The sequence below is a fragment of the Rhinopithecus roxellana genome, chromosome 13 (genome assembly GCF_007565055.1).
Source record: "Rhinopithecus roxellana isolate Shanxi Qingling chromosome 13, ASM756505v1, whole genome shotgun sequence".
In the NCBI taxonomy this organism is placed as follows: domain Eukaryota; kingdom Metazoa; phylum Chordata; class Mammalia; order Primates; family Cercopithecidae; genus Rhinopithecus; species Rhinopithecus roxellana.
The window spans coordinates 23943257-23961256 of record NC_044561.1 but is presented as its reverse complement, the minus strand read 5'-3'; the positions used below and the strand labels follow the sequence as shown (position 1 = coordinate 23961256).

The 18000-nt window shown below is 48.4% G+C and overlaps 1 protein-coding gene across 1 annotated transcript; it reads right to left on the bottom strand.

Moving 5' to 3' along the window:
* Positions 1-631: 631 nt before the first annotated feature.
* On the bottom strand, positions 632-17611 carry CRYBB1 (crystallin beta B1). The gene is made up of 6 exons (XM_010375577.2): positions 17514-17611; positions 15641-15839; positions 12641-12759; positions 8823-8955; positions 2813-2955; positions 632-901 (listed from the first exon to the last, which is right to left on the bottom strand). Exons 2-6 carry the CDS (start codon positions 15818-15820, stop codon positions 718-720), a joined length of 759 nt encoding a protein of 252 aa, XP_010373879.2. The 5' UTR covers positions 15821-15839; positions 17514-17611; the 3' UTR covers positions 632-717.
* Positions 17612-18000: the final 389 nt, after the last annotated feature.

Genomic DNA, 18000 nt, shown 5'->3' with positions numbered 1-18000 from the left:
AAAATAATGTCAAAAGTAGACCAGGTGGCATGCAGACAGTGCAAAAAATCCTGAGGGAGATGCTCAAAGGGCTAGAGTTTGAAAAAATCTACTGATTTGTCTTGAAGAGTGCAGGCTCTGGAGCCAGACAGCCTGAATTCAAGTCTTGACTTGCTAACTGTGTGACCTTGGGAAAATCACTTCCCCTCTCTGAACCTCAATTTCCTCATGTGCTAAATGAGAATAAGTATAATACCAACCTCCTTCACAATGAGTCTTCACAATGAGTAAGGCCAAGTGCTTGTCATCCACCCCAACACATCCATTCAGGACCCAGAGACCAACCTGCCTCCTCTGACCTGCTGCACAAATGCCCTGACTGGACCATGTCTTACCTAGTATCCTTGGATAGCATCTCACAGGTGTATCTGGGTTTCGCCTGCTGGGCGGAGCAAGCTCCTTGACAGCAGGAACTTGGCTTTATTCATTTCTGCCTACGTATTTGGTAGACTCACATAACGGGCAGAAAGAACTTTTCAGTGTTTGCTGCTTTTATTATCGTTGTAATTATTAAGACCGAGGAAGTCACATCCCAGTAACAGTGGGGGACCTCAAGGCACACATCTGTTTACAGATCCAGGAGACATTTTGACTTTAGGGAATTTTATTTGCTTGGGAAAAATGGGGAAATAATTGAACATGAAGGGTTGGGGCAAGGTAGCAGAGTGAGGTGTGGACTCACTTAGGGGGCTCTGTGGCCAGGACAGGGAAGCAGCCCTCAAGGTGCCACTGCTTGTCACGCAGGCGACGCAGGGACTGCATCTGTGGCTGGAAGGCCCCCCACTCATTCCAGTGCCGGAAGTCGCCAGGCTCTAGAAGGTACTGGTACCCGCGGTAGCCAGGATACTGATAGCCAACCCATCTGAGAGGAAAGTGAGAAGGACAGAGTGGAGACAGCCAGTCTCGTTGCCTGGCACCCAGACCCCCGCCAGACCAGCCTGTTCCTCATTGATCCCTGCAGTCTGCTGCTCTCTATCCCTCACCTCTGTCCTGGCTGTATCCCTTCCTGCTCTGTGCCCGGGGGCAAGGACTTTGCCTCTCTGATAGGCCTCGGTTTCCTTTTCTAGGAAGTGAGCATGGTCACGGTGCCTGGTTTTATTAAGAGTGTCGGGGGGGCCAAATGGAGAATGCACCTCGAGTTGTTTGCTAAGCATGTTGCCTGTGCATGGTAGGAATATTAATACACATCCCATTAAATGTGATGATGCAGGGCTCAGAGAACAAATCCAAGGAAGCAAGAATAGGACTTAGGGACTGGTTAGCAATGAAGCAAATGAAAGAGAGGAAGTGTTATTTCAAAAAACTGGTTTTCTTTGTAGGTAAGTGCATCGGTGTGTAGCAGCTGGGAACACGCACTCTGGTATTAAACTTACCTGGGTTCAAATCCTAGCTCTGCCATTGATTTACTAGCTGTGAGAATCTAGGTGGATAAGGTATCAGAACCTCAATGTACTGTCTGTAAAATGGGGATGATAATGCACTGACCTCCTTGGTTTGTTATAAAGATTTAACAGTTACTCATTTAAAGTGGTTAGCACAATCCTTGGTACATAGTAAGCACTCAATAGAAGTTATCATCAGTGATTAATTTCTAACTTCTCTCATTATCTTTGCTGAGAGGGTCTTTCCATGCCTCTCCCAGACCCCCTCCCTCTATTGTAAAGCCTGATTTAAGTTCCAGCCTCTTCAGATAAACCTTTGACCTGCCCTCCACCCCAACATACATAGCCAAATCCTAGAAGCCTTCTCTCCTACTCTGACCTCCAGCAACACAATTGCCCTGGCTGGCCCATTCTTTACCTAGTATTGTTGGACACCATCTCACAGGTATATCTGGGTTTCCCCTGCTAGGCCAAATAAGTTCCTTGAAGGTAGGAACTTGGCTGTATTCATTGCTGCTTTCCCCAGTGTATGTAGCATAGTGCCTGGCTCACAGACAAGGCTCAGTATATTGCAGATGGCTTGAATGGCAGGGATATAGGTTTCAGGGAGGCAGAAAGGAACAAGAAAAAGGCCATGGCCCTGATGGTATTACAGGAGCTCAGAACAAGTCTGGGAATGGAGAGACAGAGCCTTACATTTACCTAGAGGAGATCAGGGGTTTCTGGCATGGTAATTTGGAGACAGGGGGATGGATAAAGTGACTCCTTTGATCTGGCCCTTCCATGCATTCTCATAACATAAGGTCATGGGGCTCTGTTTTGATAGCTTCAGATCCTGAGCGTTCAGAGCAGAAAGGGCACTCTTAGATCAGGGAGTTTTGTGTGTCCATCGCCTAACTGGCGAGACTGAGAGGCAGAGAGGTGTTTAGGCTCACTTCAAGTTCCTTATCATGTCAGTAGCAGGGTCAGGCCCATCTCATGAGGCAAATTACCTGCTCAGAACTCATTCTGTTCATTCTCCCAGAAGGTCCTGATTTCCCTGAATATTCCCTGTCCCTGGATGCATCCGGCCTCATCTATCCACATCAGCGCCAGCTCTTTTAGTTGATTATTCCTTCAACCCCAACTAGGTTTAGCAGCTCCTATTTTCTCCATCTAACAGCTTTTTAGAGCTGATTTGTTTACACTGACCTGGAATTTCTCAAAGTATGACTGTATTCCCCAGAGGAATAAAGCTCTATTGGTTGAATCCCAGGAACCAGCACTGGGAGACCATGGGAGGGGCCACGGCCTTCTATAGGAATCTGATGTTATAACCTGTAAGGAGGGCAGCCTCTGATTCTGCCTGTGCTTAAAGCGGGGGACGTGGACCTGGCAGGAGTGATGCTTACGTTCCACTGGTGACCTTCACACTGCCCACACGGTCACTGAAGCCGTGGACCCAGAGACTGGGCGCGTCGTCCCCCTGGATCTCTATGGTGTTGCCCTTGAAGTTGGCCCCTTCAAACAGGGAGATCTTGTGCTCCTGGGAGTCCTGGGGAAAGAGAGGCCAGGTCAGGTGTGTGAAGTACCAATGGGACAAAAGGAAAAACCTAGCGGGGCCTTCGGGGTGGGGAGGGAGACAGCTGAACATGTTCAGGCCGCTGGGGGACTCTCCAGAGACCACTGCTGTCTATTCTGGAAGGGGACATAAGGAAAATGGGATGACAACTGCCATGTCATACGGTCCTTGTGAGGATGGTTAGTGCATCCATATAGAGCACTGAGCACAATGCCTGGCATACATCAAGTGCTCAATAAATGCATTTATTGGCCGGGTGCCATGGCTCATGTCTGTAATCCCAGCACTTTGAGAGGCCCAGGTGGGAGGATTGCTTGAGGCCAAGGGTTCAAGACCACCCTAGGCAACATAGCAAGATCCTGTCTCTAAAAAAAAATTTTTTTAAAAATTTGCCAGGCATGGTGGCGCATGCCTATAGTCTCAGCTGCTTGGAACGCTGAGGCAGGAGGATTGCTTGAGCCCACAAGGTTGAGGCTGCAGTGAGCTACTGCACTCCAGCTTGGGTGACAGAGCAAGATCTTGTCTCAAAAAAAAATTATTATTTTTAAAATTAGGATCAGGGACAAAAAGGCTCAGAGAGGTTAAGCTTATTGATCAGCATCACACAGCCAGGGAGGGGCAGAACTTTTCAGAGAAACATTTCACTCCTAAGCCCAATCAATCAGTGTCCCTGTGCCATCAGGAATTTAAACAATTGCCCTTTTGTGAATGCTTCTTACAAAGCAGGTGACATGTGGAACATTGGTGGAACACAGATCTAGGTTCAAATCCTGCCTCTGACGTTTATGCACTGGTGATCTTGGACATTTCACTCTGCCTCCCTCAGAGCCTCTGTTTGTTCATCTACAGAATGGGGTTACTGCCAGGCATGGTGGCTCACACCTGCAATCCCAGCACTTTGGGAGGCCGAGGCAGGTAGATCACCTGAGATCAGGAGTTCGAGACCAGCCTGGCCAACATGGTGAAACCCCATCTCTACTAAAAGTACAAAAATTAGCCGGGTGCAGTCACAGGTGCCTGTAATCCCAGCTACTCAGGAGACTGAGGCAGGTGAGTCACTTGAACCTGGGAGGCGGAGGTTGCAGTGAGGCGAGATCGCGCCACTGTACTCTAGCCTGGGTGACAGAACAAGACTCTGTCTCAAACAACAAAAAAGAACGGGGTTACTATTGCTTCGTGGGATTGTCATGGCTGCTCAACTCATGGTTGAGTGCTAACTGTAAAACAGGCCCGGCAGGGCGTGGTGGCTTACGCCTGTAATCCTAGCACTTTGGGAGGCCGAGATGGGAGATCACAAGGTCAGGAGTTTGAGACCAGCCTGACCAACATGGAGAAACCCCATCTTTCCTAAAAATACAAACAAACAACAAAAAAACAAAATTAGCCGGGCGTGGTGGCACGTGCCTGTAGTCCCAGCTACTCAGGAGGCTGAGGCAGGAGAATCACTTGAACCTGGGAGGCAGAGTTTGCAGTGAGCCAAGATTGCATCACTGCACTCCAGCCTAGGTGACAGAGTGAGGCTCTGTCTCAAAAAACAAACAAACAGACAAATAAAAAACCAGGCCCACCCTTGAATTTGGGCACATGATTCAGTTCTGGCTTGCACTTATTTTTAATGCTTTCATGACCCTGTGTCTTCTTTTTAAAGTTTGTCTGTTATTTCTGAGGGCAGGGATCATCCATCTTTTCAAAAGTCATCATGCACTGTTTTAGGCCCAAAGGTTTGAAAAGCCAAAGACATGAACAGGAAATAGCAGAGTGATGCCAACCTCAGTGTCTAGGTTCAAACCCACAGACCTAGGTTCAAATCCCAGCCCCAGCAACTCCCAGCTGTGTGGCCTTAGGCCAGTCATTTTCTACTTCTGAGTCTCAGTTTCCTTGCTTTTAAAATGCACGTTATCATAGCCTGTCACATAGGACAGTTGTAGGGATTGTGTAAAAGGCAGGTAATATACCCAGTACATAGTTGGTGCTTAAAAATGGGCGCTGTGATTATCTACTGTTATTCACCACCACTAGGAGGAAGAGGAGCCCAGGATGTAAGTGCATCCTTCTGTGAAAGACTCTAATAGAAGATTATAGATGAAGAAAGAACTTGTTAATTCTTCCAGAGAAAAGGAGAGCAGATCAGGGAAGGCTTCATGGAAGAAGTGACACTTGAGAGGGGCCTTGGAGGTTAAGGAGGAGTGCACAATGCTGAGAAGGGAAGGAGGCTTGAGGGAAGGCACTGAGGCAGAGAAGGCATAGACAAAAGCTGGGAGGTGGGAATGTGCAAAGAAAATATCTGTGTGACCAGGGTGCAGGAAGGCAAATGCATGCTGTCAGGCAGGGATAGAAGCACAGGGGACCCTTTGGGACATGGCAAGACAAATGCCCTTAATGCAATTACCAGCCAGCGGTAAAAGGACTTAATTAGTGGTAACAACGATTACTTATTACTGTTACAGTATTGAGGGCCTTGGGAAAGTTGTTAGTCAATGACTCCCCACTGCTAGAAGCGTCAAGACTAAACTTACCATCACTTATGAGACCCTGCAAAACCCTGGCCTCCACCAGCACCTCCTCTCCCATTTTGCCTCCCTCTCTCCTCCACTCCCTCTACTGCAGCTTTGCTAGCCACCTTTAATTTTCTTGGTCCCACCAGTCTATCGTTGCTCCAAGAGTTTTGCACACACTGTTCCCTGGAAGGCTTTACCATCTGCTCTTCACATGGCTGAGTTGATTTCCAAACTTTGGGAGCTGGCTTCCCTGACCACGCCCTGACCACTCCCACCTCTAACAATATCTGAGCCCCCAGTTCCTGCTTCTGCTCTCCTAGTTAGATTGCACCGCCTTTGTGTAGCACTCGCCACAGTTTGCAATTGTAGATGGATTTCCATGATTAGGTATTTGATAGCTGCCTCGCTGGGTAGCTTAAGTCCCATGAAGACAGGGACCTAATCCGTTTGATGCATAGTTTTGCACTCAGAGCCTAGAACCAGAGCTTTTGGCAGAAACAGGCCAACTGGTTAGGTGCATTGGTTCACGCCTGTAATCCCAGCACTTTGGGAGGCCCAGGCGGGTGGATCACTTGAGATCAGGAGTTTGAGACCATCCTGGCCAACATGGTGAAACCCTGTCTCTACAAAAAATACAAAAATTATCTGGGCGTTGTGGTGCACACCTATAATCCCAGCTACTTGGGAGGCTGAGGCAGGATAATTGCTTCACCCAGGGAGGTAAAATTTGCAGTGAGCCAGATCATGCCACTGCACTCCAGCCTGGGCGACAGAGTTAGATTGTGTCTCAAAGAAAAAAAAAACAAAAAACCAGAAAATAGAAATAGGCCAACTGAAATGCCTGGGTTCAAGTAGAAGATGGTCAGGTTTATTATTTTTTTTTATTTTGAAAAGATCCCTCTAACTTCCCAGGACAGGCGGCTAGAAAGGAGTCAGGGAACCCAGCACGGAGAGAGCTGAAGCTGACCAGGTCAGAGATGATGGTGGCCTGGACCAGGACTGTGGCAGGGCAGAGAGACGAAGGGTTAGACCAAGCTTGTTTAACCTGCGGCCTGCAGGCCACATGTGGCCCAGGATGGCTTTGAATGTGGCCCAACACAAATTTATGAACTTTCTTAAAATATTATGAGATTTTTTTGCAATCGTTTTAAAGCTCATCAGCTGTCATTAGTGATAGGGTATTTTATGTGTAGCCCAAGACAATTCTTCTTCCAGTGTGGGCCAGGGAAGCCAAAATATTGGGCACCCCTGAATTAGACCATTGGATCTCAGCCCTGGCTGCACAGATGGACTACTTAGAGGGCACAGAAAAGATATTAGTGCCGGAGTCCCAGCCCCAGTATTCAGAACTAATTGGTCTGGCATAGGGTCTAGGCTTTGAGATTTCTCAACTTTTCTAATAACATCCTTTATTTAAATAAATATACCTAAAATGTTATAATTTCAATATGTAACCAATATAATGATATCAATGCATTGTTGACATTCTTTAAAAATTTTTTTACTATGTATTCAAAATTTAGTGTGTATTTTACACTTATGACACATCTCCATTTAGCCAAAATTCAAGTGTCCAATGGCCACATATGGCTAGTTCCTATTATGTTGAATAGCAAGCTTCTAGAAGTTACTGGAAATGCCCTGGTTGATCACTCTTCCAAACAAACCCCTTAACATAGGTTGGCATATAAGAACCATTCAATGATTGAGAGAGACATCTGTAGATTCTTACAGAGAGTGCATCATGAAGGCAAATAATTCAGTCTTACATTCTGCGAAAAGCATTGGGAATGATCTGTTTGAATAATCCATTAAGATAAATTTGGTGATGTCAAAACAGCTGGTGGTTGGCACTTGATAGCCTCAAATGCACATTCATGAAAATTCTTATAAGTGTTCCCGTCATGGAAGACAAAAGTCGGTTACCATCAGCAACTAACATTGGTGAGTAAGATGTAGTTGGTTCATGATTCATCATCAACTTAATTCTGGAAAAAACTGTGAATCACTTGGGGATATCACCACCATTTTGACCTTGAATCTTCTGAAAGTTGACTTAGTTAAGTATTATAAGAAACTAATTCAGGGCCGGGCGCGGTGGCTCAAGCCTGTAATCCCAGCACTTTGGGAGGCCGAGACGGGCGGATCACAAGGTCAGGAGATCGAGACCATCCTGGCTAACACAGTGAAACCCCGTCTCTACTAAAAATACAAAAACTAGCCGGGCGAGGTGGCGGGCTCCTGTAGTCCCAGCTACTCGGGAGGCTGAGGCAGGAGAATGGCGTAAACCCGAGAGGCGGAGCTTGCAGTGAGCTGAGATCCGGCCACTGCACTCCAGTCCGGGTGACAGAGCGAGACTCCGCCTCAAAAAAAAAAACAAACAAACAAACAAAAAAAAAACAAACAAAAAAAAAGAAACTAATTCAGTATATTGTCTTATTATTAAGAGGTTCAAGCTGTGTTTCTACAGTATCCCTCTTCTTTTTTTTTTTTTTTTGAGATGGAGTCTCGCACTCTCACCCTAGCTGGAGTGCAATGGCGCGATCTCAGCTCACTGCAACTTCTGACTCCTGGGTTCAAGCAACTCTCCTGCCTCAGCCTCCCTAGTAGCTGGGATTACAAGCATGCGACACCATGCCTGGCTAATTTTTGTGTTTTTAGTAAAGACAGGGTTTCGCCATGTTGATCAGTCTGGTCTTGAACTCCTGACCTTGGGTAACCGCCCACCTCGGCCTCCCAAAGTGCTGGGGTTACAGGCGTGAGCCACCATGCCCGGCTACAATATCCCTCCTCTTAGCCATTGCATGATCTGCAACCAGCATGTTTAGTGTTTTGAATGAGCACTGAAATTTGAAAAGCTTCCCCAGGCCTGGCATGGTGTCTTACAGCTGTAATCCTAGCACTTTAGGAGGCCCAGGCGGGAGGATCACTTGAAGCCCGGAGGTCAGGGCTGCAGTAAGTTATGATCACATTGCTGCACTCCAGCCTGGGGGACACAGCAAAACCCTGTCTTCAGGAAAAAAAAAAAAAAAAGCTCCCAGGAAGGTCTAAATGTGCAGCCAAGGATATCAAGAGAATCAAGGAAGATGCTGAAGTTTTTAGCTCTAACTTGGAAGCTTTTGTGTTTACCATTTGCCCAGGGTTCCTAGCTGAGTATGTAGCGAGTGTGTTAAGGACACTGATGAATTGATGAACTCAAGAATCCACTGTCCTTTGACAACTCAGAGGCTGCCACGCCTCCCTACGCACCATCATCTCCTTTTTGCCCTTGTCACATCTCAGACTTACCCCTGCCCTGCCCCGCCTGGCTGATTCTCCAGCCCCAGCCGGAGAGCCACTCACCATCTTGATGGGCCGGAAGGACATGAGCCGATCACTGCGGTAGCTGCTCGACCATGTGTCCCAGCGAGGGTACTCGCCCTTCTCCAGGATGAACATCTCCCCGCGCAAGTTGGACTGCTCAAAGGCGACCCAGCTGCACACAAGAAAGACCATGAGGCAGACAGGGGACAAATGGTTAGTAGAAGCCCCCACTCCCTACTTGCCTTTCTCCCCTGGCAAGGCTGCCCTGAGGCCAGTAGGAAGGTCCAAAGGGGGCTGAACATGTCTGGGTTTGATTTTAGGCTATGACACTTACAGGCTGTGTGACTATGGGCAAGTAACTACCTCTCTGAGCCTTTTTCTCATCTACACTCATATGCTTATTTCCTTGGAGTTGGTGAAGGATTAAGTGAGATAAATATGTAGATGTAGGGTTCATACATGCTTCAAGTACTATCAGGACTTGGAGCCGAGGAACACGTAGACATTTTAAACTTGACTCCAACTAGGAGAAAGTCTCTGTTTGATGTTAATGTGCCTTTAACACTTACTAATCTCTCCTTTGTTTCTTTTGTAACAAAGGGAGAAAAGGCCACTAGCCCAGAACCTCCAGCAGACAATGGTGTAATAGCAACCTAATAATACCACTTTTGTGTTTATTAGTTTTGTATGGATACCTTTGACTTATAGGAAAGAATACTAGCCTTCCATTGATAAAAAGTGGTGTAAAGGTTCTTTAAAAATGTGTTTATTTGTGTTTAGCAGGATCATTTTAAATGAACTATGTTAAATGAACGACAATCTTGGAGGTACAGGGGTAAGGGAAAAATTGATACAGGTGTTTGCATCCTTGCTGGGTAAAGACTGGCCTGGCATTCAGGAGACACTCAGTAACTAGTACGGGGCAATAGGAAGGGAATGATGGTAATATCTACCCTCAGATACCTGTGATAATTTAATGTGATAATGCATATGAGGGTGCTAGGTTCCTTACAAGGACTAATTAGAGGTTTGAAATTAGATGGAAGATTTACCTGGCTTTCCCAGTGAAGACTGATCAAGGATAAGAAGCGAGCTTGTGTTAGAGGGACCAGGGATTGTGGCAGCGCAGGTGGGGTGGATAAGACAATCCCCATTCCATAGATGAGAAAGCTGAGACTAAGGAACTCCTTGACCTTTGCTCCCTGTATGTTCAAGAGTTCTCAGGAAACAAGAGAGGGATGAGGGGACACTGACACTAGCATCTTCTCCCAGGGGGCTACTGGGACCCTGCTCTCCCCAGAAGGAGATGAGGATGAGGGTCTAGCACTGTGGGCCGAGAGAGAATACATCAGAGGAGCCTCAGGTCTTTGTCTGAGAGATGAGTTAACCACATTGGGGTAAATTAAAGATATGTTTGTCTTCCCAGAATAGAGTTGAATTTGCCTCAGCCCTGTCTGGTCTGGAGTAGAAGAGAAATAAATGGGAGAATAGGTGGATAGATGGATGGACAGATGAATGGGTGGACGAAAGGATGGTTGAATAGATGGATAGGCGGATGGGTAGACGGATGGATGAATGAATGCATGGATAAAGGGATGGATGAAGGGATGGTTGAATGGATGGATAGGTAGATGGGTAGATGGATGGGTGGATAGATGGATAGATTTATAGATGCATGGGTGGGTGATGGAGAACATACAGGGGGTATGTATGTATAAATGGAGAATGGACATATGTATGGATAGATCCATAGATGAATGGGTAGATGCATGGGTAAGTAGATGGATGATGAATAAATGGGTGGCTAGATGCATGGGTGAATAAGAAGGGAGCCTTGGAAGGTGGTTTCATGCAGGAGTTAAGAGGACAGACCCTAGAAACATACAGACCTGAGTCCTAATCCAAGCTTGCTGATTATTTGCTGCATGAATTTGGGCAGCACTTAGGCTTGCTAAGCTTTAGTAGCAGAGAAGAAATGATACATCTACTTTGTTGCATCTACCTCGTTGGGAGATTATGAGCGCCTAAAAGAGGGGATGCATGGAACAGATACAGCACAGAGTAAGCCTCCAAATTAATACTGTTCATGATTAAATGGAGAAGGGAACTGGAGGTCTAGGCTTATGGAAGAACAGACACTGATGTGGTCTTGCCACCATGCCAAAGGTCCCCCTAAAATCTCCCCTATCTTCTTGAGCAGCAACAGTGAGGATCTAAATTTTAAATGTTTCTATCTATGCCTTTTCTTATCTCCCATGGCTCATTTAAACCTGCAAGCAAGGAGAGAGGGTAGGGCAGGAATTTTAATTATAAGATATGGAAACTGAGGCTAAGAGGGGTTAAGTCCCCAGCCTAAGGTCATGTGATGGTGTCAGGTGTCAGGCTGTAGTCTCCTGGTTTTCAGGCAGGCAGGGCTCCTCACTTTCCCCATGCCTACCTCATCCTCTTCATTCTTTTTTCCCATGGCCCTGCCAGCGCCTACACAGACCCAGGCCCCCAGACCACAGGCCCGTTTCCATGCCCATCAGGCACAGCCCCAAGGCACACGTCAGACACCAGCTGCATCTTTGTTTGAGGAGAAATACTCTGGGTTTGAGTCACTGGTACCAAAAAAAGCCTGAAAACCCAAGCTGGCCACATCCGGTAGCTTCTGCTTCCAGCTGGGTTTTTGGCACTGAGGGTGGAGCTGAGGCTGCGTTGACCACACTGAGGGTGCAGTGGGTGCAGGAGGTAGAAATGGTCCTGGGTAGGCTCCAGGATAAGTTGGCTAAATGCACAGGGCAGGGAGGTGGGTACATGAGCATCAGAGTCACCTGCCGTGTTTGGGTGCCCACAAGGTGACAGGCCCAAGCTGCATGATCTTCCTCAGACCTCAACATAATCCTGTGAGGAGTGAGTGAGGGCCATCATTTTCCCCATTTCAAAGATGGGGAAACTGAGGCTTGGACACTGAACAAGGCAAAGAGGGGAAGTCAGGACTCAAACCCAGGCTTGTCTGACCTCAAAGCCCATCTCAGAATGGGCTGAGAATACAGGATGACTGGAACCCTTGCAGGCTTTCAAAGTGGGGAGACAAGAGCCAATGAGCCACGTGGATCTTGTCCTGGGGTTGCCCCTCCACCGTGACCTCAGCACACACAGGCTTGACATAGGGCAAATACTCTGTCCAAGGATGACGCTCCCTGTTTTATATGGGAGTTACTAAGGCCCAGAGACGCCCACAGAGACAGGAACAGGCAGCGAAGCATGGTGATTAAGAGCTTTAGGAATGAACTCAATCAACCTGAGTTGAATCCTGGCTGTGCCACTTACCAACAGGTGACCTTGGGCAAGAGACTTATCCCCTCTGAGCCTCAGTCTTTCCATCTGTCAAGTGGGCATAAGAATAGCCCCTCCCTCCTACAGCACTGTGAATCATCTAGGTGCGGTCCCAAGTCAGTGCCTGGCACCTGGTGGGTGCTCCACAGATGCTTATCATCACTCCCAGGCAGCTGGACGCCCAGGAGAGGGGACAGCGAGTGCACACTTCACTCTTTGGCCTCTCTCTGCCCTCAGTGATGGGCTAGAGTTTTTGCTACAGTAGAAGCAGCATTTCTCCAGAGCCCAGAACCATGGCTTACTGCCAATGTGATCTTATGCTAATTGGATCACCTCTCTGAGCCTCAGTTTCCTCATCTGTAAAATGAGATTGAGAACAATTCCTCCCTCTCCAGTTTGACATGAGGATTGGAAATAATGTATGTGCCAGGAGCACGAACGGCCGCAGGCACAGAGCAGATGCTGGAGAAATGGCAGCTACTGTTGTGTGGTCATTTTACTGCGGCAGAGAGTGTGCCCCTCCTCCGCCTAGCACTCACGGTCCCGAGGAGACAATGATGCTGCGCACACGGTCGAAGCCACGGTCTCCCAGGTTCAAGCACTCCCCCGAGAATTCTAACCGACGGCCCTGGAAGTTTTCCTGTTCGAAGACCACCAGCTGCAGGAGAGAAGCCCCCATGCCGAGGGCAGAGTGAGGGGGAGTAAAAACTTCATTATCTATATAATGAATAAAGGCAGGCAGTGCAGGAGTCACATAAAAGTGTGATGAGCCACGGTTTGTGAAATGATGCTGTCCTCCCACCCCCCAGTTCTTTACTGTTGTTTTTTGTTGTTGTTATTTTTTTTCTGAATCTCACTCTGTCGCCCCAGCTGAAGTGCAGTGGCACAATCATGGATCACTGCAACCTCTGCCTCCCAGGCTCAAGTGATCCTTCTACGTCAGCCTGCTGAGTAGTTGGGATTACCGGCACACACCACCATGCCCAGCTATTTTTTGTAGACACAGGATTTTGCCATGTTGCCCAGGCTGGTCTCGAATTCCTGAGCTCAAGTGATTGGCCTGCCTTGGCTTCTCGAAGTGTTGAGATTACAGGCGTGAGCCATTGCACCTGGCCTCATGCCCTAATTCTGAAGCTAAGATCTGCACCATCATTAGGAACTTACGAACTTCCCTTTTGGGACTTTCTTTGTGCTCTTCCTCCTACCTGGAATGCCTTCTCCACCACACGTCTCCAGCTTGGAGCTTCCACAGCCTAACTGAAGTTCGCTAACTCATTCCAGGCTCGACTTTCTGTTTTAGGCTCAGATGCCACCTTCTCCAGGAAGCCTTCTCTGATTGCCCCCTCCCCCATCAGCCTTGGTTGAGCATCCCCCACTGTGTTCTCTCTCCCCATTAGCAGCACAACTAACCCACCACACAGTCACTGCTGTTTTGCTTTGGGGTCTCCCTCTCTCTCTGCACTCCCTCTCTCCCATTACCCAGTCCCTCCAAAGACCAAGGGCTCCTCCAGGGCAGGGCCTGAGGTTGATCCATTTCTGCATCTCCAGCCCCAGCCCCAGTACCTGCCACGGAGCTGATGCTCAGGGGACACTTGCAAATCCAACCCTCCACAACATAGGGGAAAACTTAAGCTAATCTTCTCTCCTTACTAAGCCTCGTGTTTGGTTCCTTGTCCACTTGCTGTTCCAAGTTGGGACAATTTTTCCATTCACATGGACCGAGGCCATTGTCTGCCTTCTTTGAGCCTCAGTTTCCCCAGCTGTAAGAGGAAGAGGTTCATATATCCATGACCCAGCATTTCCACTTCTACCCTTGTTCACCCAAGAGACATTCCTGCATGTGTGCCCCAGGAGACAGGGATAAGAACGTCCAAGCCATTCTGTTCACGAGAGCAAAGCCGGCAACCACTGAAATTGTGCTCAGCAGGAAAGAGATGGTCACACTCTGAAATATCATGCAGCAGCCAGAATGAATGGCCCGCAGTCATGGGCAATGATATGGATGGATATTAGGGATCTCATAGTAAGTGAAAAGTACAAAGAAAAACCCAGAATAATCACATTGCATATTTCAGTAAGTTAAAAACACATAAATCAGCCAGTTGCGGTGGCTCACACCTGTAATTCCAGCACTTGGGGAAGCTGAGGCTAGGAGTTCGAGACCAGTCTGGATAATATGGCAAAACCCTGTCTCATAACTTGGTCTCAAAATAAATAAATAAAACAAGTAAATAAATATACGTGTGTATGTGTGTATACAGTTTTAAAGGAATAAAGTATAAAAGTGTATACAAAAGCAAACAAGCAGATTAGAGACAAAAGTTGAGGATAGGATGGTATTTCCTGGAATTGGGGAGGAAAATGATGGACTCAAGGGAGACACCTTAAAGTTAGGTAGACAGTTTTTAACCAAGTCCTGGCTTTTATATGGGTGGTGGGTTTGTAGGTACATGTTGCATTATTAAAAATTAAATAAAACGAATGATTAAATAGGTACATAAATAAAAGCCAACCACGTACAGACCACATGAGAGCATGTCATGAACTAGGGGTTGCAAAATGGCCTACTTCTGTGCACCTGAGGTTGAAACCACACCAAACCAAATCCCAGGGGACTGGACACCTTGCTCCACAAGATCCCTTTCAGCCCAGACCACCTCGAGCAATTTTCAGGAGGGTCTGAGGCCATCCTGCTGCCCCACTGAGCCTCCAAGGACAGCTGGTTCCCTGCCACTAAGCCAGCCCACTTCCTTTTCTTCTCCTTTTTTCTTTCTTGCTTTCGATAAACTCTAAGCATGTGCATGTGCAGGTGTAGCCTGATTGCCAGGTGTCCCTTCAGCTGTGAAGTGTTACGTTTTGGTTGTTGTTATTGCACAACTCCACAACAGGTCCCCTTTTGCTTTATGTTTTCTTCTTCTTTTTTTTTTTTTTTTTTGATGGAGTCTCACCGTGTTGCCCAGGCTGGAGTGCAGTGGCACGATCTCGGCTCACTGCAACCTCCGCCTACTGGGTTCAAGTGATTCTCCTGCCTGAGCCTCCCCAGTAGCTGGGATTACAGGTGCCCGCCACCACACCTGGCTAATTTTTGTATCTTTAGTAGAGACAGGGTTTCACCATGTTGGCCAGGCTGGTCTCGAACTCCTGACCTCAGGTGATCCACCTGCCTCGGCCTCCCAAAGTGCTGGGATTACAGGAATGAGCCACTGCGCCCGGCCCCACTTTTTTCAAGTGTGTCAGAACCCCTGGCTATTTTATGGGCTCCCAGATTGGCTGGGCCCCACTTGTGTCCCAGAAGGAGGAGGGAGGAGGAGACCAAGATGAGGGAAAAAGAGAATAGAGACAGAGGATGAGAGTCTGGGGAGGTGGAGAAGAAGAAAAGGGAGAGTAAATAGAAAGGAGAGAAAATCAGCCAAGAAAAAGGAGGAGAAAGAGGTGCGGAGGAGTAAGAGGTGAAAGAGGAAGAGCAGGAGGAGAAGGAGGAAGCGGAGGAGGGAGGGAAGGAGAGAAGGCACCCAGCCACTGCACCCCCAGGTCCTTACCCTGTAGTTCCCAGGAGGCAGTTCCACCGCCTTGGCACTGGTAATAGGCACGGTTGTTGGGGCCAGGGCGGTGCCGGGACTAGGGGATGTTCCTGCAGGTGGGGCCCCCTTCCCCTTGGTATCAGGCCCTGGGTTCACCGCCACTGTGGCCGAGGCCGGGGCCTTTGCAGCCTGAGACATGGTTCCCACCTGCAAAAGTCTGTAAAGAAACCCTGGCCTTCAGGGATGACACCCCCAAACTGCCTGCTGCCCTCACAGCCCCACACCCTGTGCTTTCAGCCTCCTTTGGAGCTCGTTTCCTCTCTATCCTTCTTGGAGCTTGTTTCCTCTCTATCTGTTTCTGAAACGTAAGCCTGGAAGTTTTTCATTCCATCCCTACTCCCTAGCCAAGATCTTCCCTTCTGGGGGCCACTCATCCCGCATATATCCTTTCTCCAGGCTTTTGACCATGCGATTCCCTCCACCAGCTGTTCCACCCTCCATTACCCCGCTAGGTCCTTCCTTAGGCCCCTGCAATTTTCCACACCGCTTATCACACTGATTTGCTTGTACAACTTCAATTTGCCTCCCCACGCTAATAACAAGAGGTCCCACTTCGGAGTACTGAAGGTATGCCAGGCACTGTGACATACATTAATTAACCCATCTGACCATGACCCTAACCCCATGGAAGTAGCTGCTATCATGATCCCCTCTGAGCAGCAGGGGGCTGGAGAAGGAAGGGGCCCAGCTCAGGCCCAAACAGCTACTAAGGGGTAGGGCTCTGATTTCAACTCAAGCAAACGGAGCCAGCAACTGGGCTCTTAAAGTGCTCTGCCGTTTGCTTAACCTGCTTTATTCACCATCCATCCCTAACACTTGCTCTGCAGCTGGCACATAGGAGATGCCCAATTAACGTTTGTTCAGAGAAGGAATGAATGCATGCTCCCAACTCCTTTCCTAGTCCACTTCCTCTGGGATTGTCTAGGGGGTTGGTGTATGGGTGCAAATACAGGCCGGGGACTGGGGCATATGGGAAGATCCAAGAGGATGTATTTACTGCATGTCGAGGATTCTGAAAATGAGGACTGTGGCTGGGTAGGCGTTGGGTGGAGAGGGTGTTGGTCAATTCCAGTGGTTCCTTGTTGCTTTGGGGTCATGGACTCCTTCGAATGTTTGATGAATACCCCAACTTTGTCCCCAGACAAAAATAATGCCCCCTTTAACTTTGGAGACAATGGTAAGGGATTTGAGGACCCCCTGCTAGCACAGATTAAGACCCTCTGGGCAAGCTGATTCCGGAACACATTCTGTAAGGAGGAGCTATTTGGGATAAGCATATCCCTCCCCCAGCCTTCTCCAGGAAGGCTGTGCATATTCTGGGGTGCCCTGTTCACCAGGGGGGAGGCCAGACATCTGGGCTACATCTGTGGCTCTAAACACTCCCCCAGGGCTGGCAGCTGGACTCATGCCTTCCTGGAGATGTTCTCATTCTCTCTCTCTCTCCCTACTTCACCCTTTCCCTCTGTTCCTCCTCTCCTCCTTCTCTGCCTGTCTATCTGTTTCTTATTTCTCTCCCTCTTTCTGCCTATCTTCCTGTCTGTTCCTCTCTCTCCCTCTCTGTTCCTCTCTCCCCTACTATCTCACCCTCATTGTATCTCTCTATCTGTTCTTTTTAATTATCTTTACTTCTCTCTCTGTTTATTTCTCTCTCTCTCTCTCCCCCTTCTCCTTCTCCATCCCTTTCTTCCTCTCTCCACTTCTCTCTGTCTTTATTTCCACAGCCCTGCCTCTCTGACTCTCATGGCACTGCTATCTCTGCCTCCCTCTCTCTGCCTCCCTTTTCTCTTCCCCTCCCCTTCAGCTCTCAGCTGTGCTGTGGGTTCCCTCTTACCTGGGGACTTGCTACGTCCTGCTGGAGGACAGGCAGGCAGGCAGGTGTTATGGGTGACTAGAGGCCGACCCCCCATTTTATAGTCTGGCAGACATCAGGTCCTATAGTCTGTGGCACAAAGGGGAAGCTGGCTCAGCAGGCCTGGGCAGGGAGTGGGGGACTGGGGCCCTGACCTCGCCTGGATCACTGCAGACAGCAGCACTTTCCTTTGTGAGACCAGCACACACAGCAGAAACCCTGGCCACAGCAGCTTCACCTTCCAACCCTACCCTGACTCCTCTCTCGATAACCCCAACCAGGGAATGGGTCCCCAAAAGGGTCCCTGCTGGCTGCCAACATGGGGCAGGGAAAAGGGGAGACCCTGGGAGGCAGGAGACCAGAGTTTGAATCCTGACTCAGCCACTATACGCTGTGTGGCTTTTGGTAGGTCTCTACCCCTAGTGGGGGCCCCTGTGTCTGCAATTATAAGGTGGGCACGTGTCCCTAT